At 51.7% G+C, this 12,166-nt stretch overlaps 4 protein-coding genes across 4 annotated transcripts; 1 reads left to right on the forward strand and 3 right to left on the reverse strand.

Moving 5' to 3' along the window:
* Positions 1 to 270: 270 nt before the first annotated feature.
* Positions 271 to 3,096, reverse strand: M438DRAFT_237804 (Rho GTPase activation protein; the record flags this gene model as incomplete). Its single annotated transcript, XM_029899485.1, has 1 exon — positions 271 to 3,096. A coding segment is annotated over one exon (2,826 nt), but the record flags the coding sequence as incomplete, so codon positions are not given.
* A 1,943-nt stretch (positions 3,097 to 5,039) lies between these two features.
* On the reverse strand, positions 5,040 to 6,161 carry M438DRAFT_373436 (uncharacterized protein; the record flags this gene model as incomplete). Its single annotated transcript, XM_029908421.1, has 1 exon — positions 5,040 to 6,161. The coding sequence occupies one exon, from the start codon at positions 6,159 to 6,161 to the stop codon at positions 5,040 to 5,042; it is 1,122 nt and encodes a 373-aa protein (XP_029762095.1).
* A 2,141-nt stretch (positions 6,162 to 8,302) lies between these two features.
* M438DRAFT_244594 (uncharacterized protein) lies at positions 8,303 to 9,568 on the forward strand (the record flags this gene model as incomplete). The annotated part of the gene is made up of 1 exon (XM_029899578.1): positions 8,303 to 9,568. A coding segment is annotated over one exon (1,266 nt), but the record flags the coding sequence as incomplete, so codon positions are not given.
* Positions 9,569 to 10,099: 531 nt separating this feature from the next.
* M438DRAFT_270301 (WD40 repeat-like protein) lies at positions 10,100 to 11,373 on the reverse strand (the record flags this gene model as incomplete). The annotated part of the gene is made up of 4 exons (XM_029900377.1): positions 10,100 to 10,525; positions 10,728 to 11,045; positions 11,101 to 11,227; positions 11,294 to 11,373. The coding sequence occupies 4 exons, from the start codon at positions 11,371 to 11,373 to the stop codon at positions 10,100 to 10,102; spliced, it is 951 nt and encodes a 316-aa protein (XP_029762097.1).
* Positions 11,374 to 12,166: the final 793 nt, after the last annotated feature.

Genomic DNA, 12,166 nt, shown 5'->3' on the forward strand with positions numbered 1-12,166 from the left:
TGGAATATCGAAGCTAGGTTTGTCGAAGCGGTTGTTGTCTTGACTCAAGATGCTTACAGCCGCGGCCTGTGCGCCTCCATCGCGATCTTCCTCCCAAGACGTTGGGGGCTGACTCTCTGTGTCACCGCTGTATCTACCAAGTCCGACCCCTCCAACGCTGAACCCGCGACCTCTTGTCGGATCGAGCTGAGCAGCCTGGCTGGTGACATCCTCGAACGAGTCGCGGGTTGGCACATCAAGAGCATCATCAATACGAGCACCGTTCTCAAGGAGCGATGTGTTCTGTAGCTGGTCGATGAGCTCCTCCCAACGGAAGCTGAGAGCAGAGTTTGGACGTTCGGCGCGTTCGGCACGAGACAAGCACTCCTTGGTCTGGGCATCGAGAGTTCTGCAAAGCCTGTGGAAGGTTAACAAATCACCATCCTCTTTTCCAATCTGCGCGGCTAGTAGCTCTGCTTCACTGCCATTCGTTGTGCCATGGAGCCAGAGCTCAACTAAGCTTGCGATCTCGCGAGACTGGTCGATGAGATATGGTAGACTGGGAAAGCCTTCCCTACTTGTCATAGGAAGTCGTGATTGAATAGCCAGCGGCGTTGAGTAGGACGGAGGCTTTTGGCCGATCATACCATCAGGAGCAGAGATCGAACAGATATCGTTGATGAATGTCTTAAAAGCCTCACGATGATCTGTCAAGAAAACGTTCATTGGCTCCATCCAATGTTCCTTGCTTCCAAATGATGCCATGTTGGCAAGGCCCTGCAGTGACTTTGCGATCAAAGTAAACGTTCGTCGAGCGCGAGGTTTGGGGTCGTCTTTGAGAAGACCGAACAGCTTAGGATTCAGGACTGCTGGACAGAAGAAGCGCAAGAACAGGAAACCGGAAACACTGCTGTAGCTGACACTTCTCAGGAAGTCACCATATCTGTCCTCGGCACAAGCTCTGATGTGTCTGAAGATGACTCTCAGTTCTGAAGGTGCGTTTCTGGCACTAACTTTGATCACATTCCAAACTGACTTGGTACAGTTTATTAGTCTGTCCCAGTTCTTCTTCAGATCGTGCTGGTTGGTTACTCGGTTGGGGTCGACTTCGCAATCCGGATCTTTCTCGTTGATATCTCTGATGATGGGCCCAAGGCACTCCAGGAGGTATTCTTTGCCGACTCTGCGCATGTGGGAGTCCAAAGATTTTGTGAGTAATGTGTTACCACGGAAGAGCAAGTTTGCTTCCAGTGTTGCGTTCTTGTTCATATCTCTGACCATCAGTTCGCGTTCGCTTGCAGCAGTGACATTGAGGTCAGTCTCATTGTTGCTGTTCGCGACGCGACGGTTGTATCTCATACGAGAGACAGGAGTTTCCTTGTGTACACCGTCGATCTCTTCCTCGACCAGAGCCATGATCCATTCGGTGACCTGACCAGATACTTGGAAGATGTTGAGTAGTAGATCCGACAGCCGCCTCAGCTCTGTGGGGATCATCTGAGCAACTTGCAATGTGAGCTCGTTTGAGAAGTTGTGCAACAAATCGTTCAAGGGCTTATAGTCCTTCGCCATAAGAATGACATTCTCCTCGGCGCGCGCCTTAATCAAGATCTCGCCCACGTTCTCACCGTGTTGGTTCATGACTGGCCACCACTTTTCGACTTCTTTGCTCGCTTCCAGCTCCTCGAGGAAGATCTCAACTTTGCCGAGTGTCTGGTCGTTTTGTACGGGCATGAATCCAGCAGAGCCACCAGTTTTTTGTGATGGGTCGAGTAGACCATACGCTTCGTGTACAAGGCGGAGCTCGTGTTGCTCACGAGGGCTCGAAAGATCGGGCGGGCGACGTTTCAACAAGACAGAAGCCGAGGTGAGGACGGCAGGCAGATCTAAGTAATCGAACTCCTCGCGCCAAAAGGGCGCCATTGACTCATGTTTAATTTGTGTCTTGCCTCGGGTTTCACCGTCGAGATGGATCTCAACATAGTATCCGTCCGAGAGTTCTGGCTTGTTGGCAGCATTGTTGTTGTTGTTATGACGGTTGGAATGGTGATGATTAAATTCAGCCAGTGAGCTCAAAGGAGCATGAGGTAGCTTGGCTTCAATTATGCGAATAGACAGAGCGCGCTCCATGCGGAACATTTCAATTTTTTCGTTAGCCATCATGTTATCAAAGGCAGATGATGAAGGAGTGTCGGGGACAAAGGCAGATTCGTCAGAGTGTCCATTAGGTTTGGGGCCGTAAAGTTGTGGTATCGTAAAAGCTCTCAGCAAGACAAACCAGACTTCGTAGAGAACACGGGTTTCCATGGAGAGATAAATGGGTCGGATGGCAGTTGTAACAGTAGCGCCAGATGTGTACTGAGGATAGATGGCTATGCAGAAGTCGTTGTCCAAAACAGAGGGATCCAATCGTTGCACAGCGCTGCGGGAGAGTTGAGATAGTTGAACGACAGAGAGAAGAGTCGAGCCAGATTCTGCGTAGAGTTTGAGCTCGCCGTTCTCACGTAGTGTGCAGGATACGCGTCTCCACCAATGCGAACCGTAGCTTTGGAAACGCGAAGGGGAAGGCTTGAGTGACCTTGGTGTACCAGCGTTGGTATATGAAATATTGCTGTCCCAGTAAATCATGGGACCAACTTTGATGATCGGAGCTTCTTTCAATGTCAAGGACATTTCCGAGTTGCGCCTGCTATCGGTCAAGGTGATGCCTTGGACAACAGGAGTCTGAGGTTTCGTCATCTTGTTGTGGATGCCTCTAGGACGGATCGGCTGCCAGCAGAGGAGAGCAGCGAACCATGAGTCAAAGTCTTTGCGATCTTTCAGACGAACGTGCAGCTGTAGAGTCGAGTTTGGTACTGAGATGTCAAGATAGGGCATCTGAGTATCCTCGTCCATGGCAGTACGTACTTGACAGCCACGCAGGTCAGGTATAAGAGTACGGTTTTGCGAATTGTTGACGTCGGCCTCACACAGCAGACTGCCCGTGTCTTCCTGAATATAGCAGTAGGACTGGAGCCACGTCGCTGAAGGGCCACGGCGGAACCAGAGAGTGCCCGACATGCGACCGCACAAGGTCTTCATGAGATGTAGGATGCGGCGAGCGCTGGAGTTGGGCAGAGCGCCAGATACACTGGCTGTGTCGGACACGGAGATGGGAGATCGAGGACGTTTCGAGGCAGATGTCGACGTGGACTGCGAGGGATCAAACGAGGAGGTTGAAGTAAGCTGTGTCGACACACTCTCACTGCCGGTGAGGTGGATTGAGCCATGGCGCAGACGACTACCAGGGTGCAGCGCCGTCCCTGGCGACACGTCGCGAGAGGCGCTCTCGTCCAGGGTCCTTGTGCGATTGCGACGGGCAGTAGTCGAAGTATACTGCATGCGATTGCGCGTGTTGTCGGTCGACTCGCTACGGCCGAGTAACAGAGAGCGAGGACTATCACGATCTCTCTTGAGGCTCGTCCGGGGAGAAGAGCCCAGCACGTGTCCCTCCATGTTTATCGTCGTCTCTTCCACCACCGAGTCTGGAGTCACGGTGCGGATGGTGTTGTCGCTACGGGCGGACCGCGGCTGGGGGAAGTGCTGTTCGCGCACTTCGGGAGTGGGCTGTATGATGCTCTGAGGCACAGGGTGACTCTGTGTCATGGCGGAGCGCTCCTGGTTCAGGTACTCGTCGTACAGACTGGGCTGCTTTCGACGGCGGCTCGACTGTTCTGACCATTTCTGGCGGGAGGCAGGCTCCATATGGGTCCTCATGCTTTTTCAGAGTATATTGTACCCTCGGCCTTGGTGTTGGTGCCCCGCGCAATTGGCGAGACGGGGTGCGGTGGATCCTGTCAACAGCGAAGCCTCGAGGAAATGGCTTTCGAGACGAACGAGGTGGTGGTCGGTTGAGCGAGGCGGCGCGCTACAGCAGACATTGGGGGGCCACGATGCCTGCTGTGCGGACCGGTGTCCAGGGAAGATACGTCTACGTGGCCGGGGGTGAGGACGCTGGATGCACGAGTCTACTTGCGCAAGGGCAGAATGTGTTGGCAGCAATTGAAACGTCGTTTGCAGTCTTCGAGCAGAGGAGTCGATGGACGGGATGCGTCGTCGTTGGTGTGCTGGCCCAAGTCGTTGCTCGCTGCGCGCAGAAAGCTAACGGCTCTGGATCGTTCACTATTCTACCGTAAACTGTCTTTTGCTGTCCTGTGCTAAACGTTGATTCTCGTTCTCGCTTCTTCCTGTTGACCGCTGCTTGCGACTCCGAGGCACATGACAAGGAAGTGCCCGAATAAGAAGCTACAAATTGTCACTGAAGGCCGCCTGAAAAAAAGGGCTCCGCTGCTTAATTCAACTCCCTATATTGCCCTTGCTATGTTGAAGCCGCAACTTGATGCGCTTCCGCCCTGTGATTGGTCGGCCTGAGCGAAAAGGCTGAGACGCCGCTGTCGGTGCTCACTCGACAAGTCGCAACAAGGAGGCGACGAAGTTTCAAAAGCTCCAGGCAAACCCATCCGCGAAACACTCTCAAGAATAGACAATCTAATTGCCAAACCAAAGACCTTCTGACATGCCTCCACCGCCTCTATCTGCGGGGCCTGCTGCTTGAAGCCCTCGATATCTTGCACAACAAACTGCTCTGCCGTGTTTCAGGTTTAGTGCAGCCTGCAGCAACCTCACCGTCATCCTTCGATTCCTTCCTAGGCATCCAGTCAATCTATCTTTGATTTTGACATGTCCAATCTCACATCATCTTCAATCGCGTAATGAGCCATGTATCTATATTATCACAGAGGATGGTGGCTTGGTTGGCTGTCACGTTTCAGAGCATTAACATTTGAAATTATGCTTCAGGTAGTTAAAGTATCGTCATAAGCAAGCCGCCTGCTGGAATAGAGTGAGAGAAATGAACCTGGAGGTGAGAAACAGACCAGACCGAGAGGGTCATCCCGTGAGAAGTCATGAGTAGAGATAAACAAGGAGATTCGAGAAGGAGAGGAAAAGTCAGCGCGCGTAGGGATCATCGGAGTGTATTCCGCTTCTTGTTATTCGTAAATGTTTCTTATTCTTCATCTTCATCTGAAGCCATGTCTTTCGAGACCGGCGTCTTCGAATCCGGTGGAGCCTGTCGGGTATGGGACTATCTTGGCTCCTGTAAAGTCACCACTGGCTGTCTTGCGCAGCGCCTGGCGCATCGTTTCAATGGTGAGCTCTCCATGTTGCTGGTGATGAGGACTGCCGATTGGGCTGCGTACTGGGCTCATGTCGAAACCCTTGATTGAGGTTGGGTTACTCCCAAGCGGAGGTGTCGTGACTTCTTGCGAGTATTGCGAAGATAGTGGTGAGCGCGTAGGTGACGGCGAGCGAGGCATTGGAGGAGAGTGGGTTTGCATGTGACCAAAAGAACTGGCTGACATTGTTGCGTGATGAAGAGAATCTTTAGACTCGGCCTGTTCTGCTTGTACAACGTCGGCGAACGAGATGAAGCTCAATCTGCGCACATCGGCAGGATCCAAGGCTCCGTAGTTTGATGCCGCGTCATCGGCGTCCGGCGGATGCGAGCCAGCCGAGTGGAAGCTCTCATGCCGCGAGTCCTGGGGTGAGGTTGGCAGTTGGGCGTCCGAGTGAAGAGCGCTGGCTGTGCCCTCTGCAACCTTCTCGGAAGCAGGTTGGTGCGCCGTGTGTGTGACAATCTCGACTTGGTCCGGGTTCAGATGGTTGTCTGTGATTGCAAGTGACGAGGCCTCGAGGACAGCAGGAATATGGTCTTCGGTCTGGATGTGAGCCGGGATGGCATCCGACATTTCGCTGGGTACAGCTGACTCTTGGACGTTGCGCTCGAAGATCTGCGACGAGGCCAGTGTCGAGGTGGATTGGCTCGAAGCCAGGGCAAATGGTAGACGCGTCGGTGAAGCTGCGACAAAGCGATTGGGCGGAGAGGGGGACGAGGTGAGAGGGATCATGTTTGCTGGCCTGGCGATTGGTGAAGATTGCGTCGCGTTGTTTGTCGCGTCCATGACGGTGCTGCTGCTGTCGGCGGCCTTGTCCTTTTTCTTTCCAAGTCCGAAGAGTCGTCTCTTGCTGGTCTTTGCTGAAGCAGTGGTGGAGGATGTGTCGAGCTGCGGAGAGACGATAGGAGCAGTGTCAGATTGAGAGCTGAAAGTCGAGATGGGTGGAGAGTGTGCACGAGCAGACATGATTGCGGGCTTTTGTCAAGTGTGGGATCGATCTTGGATAAGGCCCTGGCACGTAGTGAACCTTGATTTTGCAGGCAGTCGCAAGTCGGCCTTTCTAATCAGGAAGGAAGCAAGAAGAAGGAAACGTGCGCACGCCAACAAAGCACAAAGACCAAACTTGCAGCCTTGTTCTTGTTGACAACGGCAATACGACACCCAGTGACCCATCCCAAGCCGGCATCGTCATGCGGAGGAAAGCCACACGCCTTGTGAAACCGCCAGCCGACAACAGGGTCTTGACCTCGTAAACCTTTTGCTTTTGTCAAAATCCACCATCTTGCTCGTCGAACACGTATGCAGGTACGACTGCTGATTGTCAATAAACCGTCCGTCTGAAACACTGGCCTTCGCATTTCTGCTCATCTTGTGAATGCTCTTCTCCTCCCTTCATCTGACGGTCGCTTCTTCAATCAGACGTGTCACAATCCTCGTCATCTGCCCTCGGCAGCGTTGGAATCCGCTCCGAGTGCCCCATTCGCTCTCTCGAAACACCTGGAGCCTCTGCGCCGTTCAAACTCTACCACTCATGCGTGCCATCTGTTTCCACATACGACTGCAACTCGAACCGCCCGAGATTGCTCCTTTCGCAAGCACATCCTTCTGGGGTTTGCGGCACCACGTGTATCTTGGCTTATTGACATCTCTCTTGACTGACGTGATGCCTTCTACTTTCGTTTTCTGGAATTTTCCTCCGAGTCATGGTGCTGCATCTTGAACCACTCTCACACTCCAGGTCTTATGACTTCAAAATGAGAGGAAGGCTTTTTGTAGATCACAAAGAGACCTCATCTCGTCTACATGCATGTTGTGTGTCGACATCAGACCCGCTTCGGTGAGGCTTTGCTCTACGGTACCCTCCGTACACATCCGCGACACGACATAGGTCTTTCAATGACCGATCACCCGGCATCTATGTGTATTGGTCATCAGATCTGGATCCTTCGAGATCATATTCATTGGCATGTTCGAATTCTCAACATTTACCAGCGTGTTTATCGGGGCGTGCTTCAAGAGACGTTGCCGCGAAACAGACGACGCTAAGACAGTACCTCACGAGATGCCCCCGAATCTACACATGTCATCTACCTATATACGATAATGTAGCTGGAGGGGAAGGAGAAAGGCACCAGGAACGAAAGTTTACCTTCCTGAGAGCAAGCTGGTCACCGAAGCATCCATCAAAAGGCAAGATGGCTTCGATGTTGGTATGATCGTTCAGACAGATTGCGTATGAGTGGGCGCTCTCAGTCCACATATACCTAACGACAAGAACATCTTTTTTCCAACAGTTATACTAAGAATCTTGCAAGGCAAGGGGCACTTCGGTACATGTACCGTTTTCTCTGAGCTGCGTTCATGCTACTATTTGTCTCTGTGAGATTGTCATGGAAGCAAGCTTATACCCTTCTCCCAAGATATGAATCAGCTGTCAGGTTCTAGGATCTTTCGACGAGTTCTCTCACCCTGCTGAAAGGTTTGGTCTTTACAGACTCGTTCTTGGATCGGTGGATCCATCCATGTGTTGATATGTTTTCTGCCAAGATTTCTCGCAAGCACTCGCACCCTGTCATCTCAAATGTTCATCAATTATACATCACGACTCATAGACTTTGGTACTTTAGAAATATCAGTATGCTCAATATAAGCAGTGAAATGTACAACAAGATCCCAAAATATGTCAGCTGGCGTGCGTCAACATTGATGGAAGTATATCTGCATGACACTTCTGTTTCGTGCAGCATGGTCTACGCAGGGTTAGAGAGCAGCTGTCACCTCCAAAAAGAGGTACATTTCTCACGCTAATCACATTATCTCTAACAGGCTCGTCTTGGTCGGAAGTGTTTCACTCCACAGCGAATAGGAAAACTCGTGGTAGGAACAACCAATTCACATGTTGCCGAATTGAGACTAGTCCCATAAATAACCTCCAACTTCGCGTCCACCACATCTCCACAACTTCCTCTATATCAACACCACCGAAAATGACATCTCAAAAACACGCCACTACACTCATACGGCCGTGGTTGTCCGACCTTAAAGCTGGCTATAACAAAAATGTAACCTCGCCACCAACCTATTTCCTGCATTCTCCTTCGACCTCTCTAATCACAAATTCGAACTTGCATTCCCTCCATCTCGGTACAGGCGAGTCGATATACAACTCTCTTCTTCCCCTTTTGGAGTCTGCAAACGAAGAAGTGATACTAGTGACTTGTTTCTGGGCTGTTTCCTCTACGCAAAAACTGGTCAATGATGCACTACGAAAACTCTCGGACAAAGGAAAGCAACGAGAAAGAAAGATTCGCGTGAGGATATGTTTTTCCTCCTCTGGTATCTTGCAAAAACTCTTGCATCCACAGAATTTGGCTGGGAAAGTGTATCAGCCAGAAACATGGCAGTCTTCACTGCATTTGCCAAATCCGCAAGAGTTGGAGGGGCTGGATATGCAAGTCAAGAGTATCTTCCTCTTGCCGTTTTCCGTTATGCATCCGAAATTCATTATTGTGGATAGGAAAGTTGCAGTATTACCGAGTTGCAATGTTAGTTGGGAGGATTGGTTCGAGGGTGCTGTTACGCTCACTGGACCTGTGGTTTCCTGCTTTGTGGACTTTTGGAGGGAGTTTTGGGCACAGCCTGAAGATCGAGATGAACTGCTCAATCGCTCTGCGGATTCTGAACTGGAAGATATAATCTCAATGACACCACAGCAACAGCAACAAGCACACCTACCCATCCACGCACCACTGGACCTCAAGGACATTCCCACAATCTTCCTACCCAGCCCCCACAACCGCAATCCCTCCTTCCGCCTGCCCTGGCAGACCTCAGCCCCTCCCCCACCTACACCTCTAAACACCTTCTTCCTCCGCAGTCTCGCCTCCGCCGAAACAGAAATCTACATCCAAACGCCAAACTTAACCGCCCCTCCAGTCCTAACCGCCATCCTCCGCACCCTCCACCGCGGCATAAACATCCATATCGTCACGAGCGAGAAACTCATGATCCTAGAGCAATTGGTCACGGCAGGAACAACCACATCCCGCTGTATTTCCAAACTCATCACTAGATATCAAGACCTTTGCTCTTCCCAAACTACAGATCTAGAGGCGGGAAGACCGAAGATGGGGGACTTGAGGATTGAATACTTCACACCCAAGGGACAAGGGAGGGGAGAACCACAGCAAAGTCACCTGAAATGTACGATTGTGGATGGAGAGTTGGTGCTATTAGGGTCGGGGAATTTGGATAGGGCGAGTTGGTTTACTAGTCAGGAGTTGGGGGTTGCGTTTTTTGACAAGGGGTTCGCTGAGAAGTTGCGAATTGACCTCGAGGGTGCGCTGAAGGGGAGGGTTAGGAGGGTGTTGTAGACGGAGAGAATAGAGAGATGGAGAAAACATGACTAGGGCTGGGATGTTAGGTCTAGCTGACGACGAGGTGGCACAATCAGCAGTGATATAGCTGGGCCGATCAAGCTTGACTGGCATGATACCTTGGACGTGGAAGTAGCTCAGACATGTTGAAGATGAGAGGTGGGTCAGACAAGATTATGTTGAGCATAGCATAGCGTAGGTTCATATACAATCATACATTCATGTGGCAAGAGATGGTTTGAACATTTATCTTTTTGGCATGAAAAAAACCTACGAAACGAGTCTTTTTTCTTTGGTTGGACGAAACGCCGATTATACCCTGCACTCCGTCTGACCGACTCCATTCGTGCGTCGCCCATTCTAGCGTCGCCTCGACTCGTGGTAATTCGAGTCGGGGTATGAGAAGATACGTGTAAGAGTAGCCACGTTAGAATGGTCTTGTGCAAAACAGCAACATAACTTTTCAGTTTCAATCCTGTTTCTCCCCCTACGACATCTTTGACTAGCACTGTCGAAACATCAAAGCATTTAAGCTCTCGACATAACGCCCCAGGCGCGGATCTTGTTGTCGGTGTAACCGGCGAAGAGGGTCTGGCCATCGGCGGACCAGGCGAGCGAGACACACTCGGGCTCTCTGCTCTTCTTGCCAACCTCGACGTACTCGGGCTTGAGCTCGTCAACCTTGCTCTTCTTCTCGAGGTCGAAGATGATGATGCTCGAGGCAGTGGCGGCGCACAACCAGTAGCGGTTGGGGGAGAAGACAAGGGCGTGGATCTCGTCACCGGCGTTGAGCGAGTAGAGGTGCTTGCTCTCGTTCAGGTCCCAGAGCATGGTGGTACCGTCCTTGCCACCGGAAGCGCAAAGGGAACCGTCGGGGGAGATGGTGACGGTGTTGATGTAGCCGGTGTGACCGATGTGGTCAGTCTGGATGCGGCAAGTGGCGAGCTCCCAAACCTGTGATTGTCTTTTGTCAGCGCATTGATTCATCAATCGGTTGCTAGTCGTTGTGAAATATGTGTGTTATGCGAAGGATCAGGGCAAATGGGTGAATAGTTGTCTCATGGCGGTAGATGGCCGCTCTGAAGTAGCAAATACATAATTGCAATACATCATGTCGAGAAAGTAGAGGAGTTGGAGAATAAGAATGGAAACGCACCTTGACGAGCTTGTCCCAACCAGCGGAGACGATGACGGGGTTCTGGGGGTTGGGGGAGAAGCGGACGCAGGAGACCCAGTCGGTGTGGCCCTTGTCGGTGATGGTGTACTTGCAGTCACCGAGGGTGTTCCACAGCTTGATGGTGCGGTCGCGGGAAGCGGAAACGATCTGGCGGTTGTCGGCCGAGAAGGAGACGGACAGAACGTCGTTGGTGTGGCCGACGAAGCGGCGGGTGGTCTGACCGGTGGAGAGCTCCCACAGACGGAGAGTCTTGTCCCAGGAGGAGGAAAGGGCGTAGGCACCGTCGGAAGAAATGACCTGCAAAAGGTCAGAGGCTGTTCTTAGTTCGTTCCGGTTACAGGGTTCAGCGTACACAGTCGGAGACAATGTGCGAGTGACCGTGGAGGCTGCGCTTGGGGTAGCCGTATGAGGTCTCGTCGCGGGTCAAGTTCCAGATGATCAAGGTCTTGTCGCGAGATGCCGACAGGAGCATGTTGGGGCTGAACACGAGGCAATCAGCATCTTGTGCCTCTCTCTATATCTCTCTTTTTTGCGGTGTTGCTCACTTCTCAAGCGAGGTAGCCAGGCTGGTGACCCAGCCGGAGTGGCCCTCGAGGGTGCCGCGAAGAACAAGTTGCTCGGCCATGTTGACTGATGGAGGATCGCTGCAGCTCAATTGTTAATTCGGGTGTCCTGTTTCGCTGCGCGCGTTCGCTTTGGAGTAGTTGCTGACCTGACGGAGTGAGACGTGGGCGATTGACTGGCGCTTGCGAAGATCAAATTGATGCAAAGGTATTTCGACGCAGCCAAGTGCGACACACGAGAGTGCCGAACTTATCCCGGGTCGTGCTTTCACAAATGCTAGCGTCTCCTGCCCCGACTGCCAAGCGAGCGACCACGATCTGCTCTCATCACCCATTTTCCAACTCGTCTGATCATTGCTGAGTCGTCACATCACGGTGAAATGATGGTTCTGATGTCGCTTAGAGCGAATATGGTTGCTGCGCTTCTGTTCTTGGAATCCCGGCGAACGAGAGCGAAAATCGCATAAGGTGACGAATTCTGAGCAGTAGATAAACTGCTTCTGAAAGCATTTCGACAGGTCGTTTTGGTTGGAGCACAAGTCAAGCAACACTGGTAATGAGAACGTGGAACTTCAATCTGCCTTTCGCACTCTCTTAAACCTCTCGATACCTTTCCCTTCGCTCCTTTCAGAGTAACAATTTGGCGACTGACCGACACTTCCCTGTCTTCTCAAAAACCCATGGCCTCCATGCAGATGTTGGAGTCATAAATGCCTTCCATTGAGACCACGATTCCCGCAAGTTCTAGGCTCAATCCACTATCGTCTCTTCGTTCTCAAGTCGTTCATTCTCGTCATTTTCATCCCTCATCATCTGCCCTTCTGATGGTCGTCTGCTTAGCCATTTCCTCCGCGA

This window comes from Aureobasidium pullulans (genome assembly GCF_000721785.1).
Source record: "Aureobasidium pullulans EXF-150 unplaced genomic scaffold scaffold_6, whole genome shotgun sequence".
Taxonomy (NCBI): Eukaryota; Fungi; Ascomycota; class Dothideomycetes; order Dothideales; family Saccotheciaceae; genus Aureobasidium; species Aureobasidium pullulans.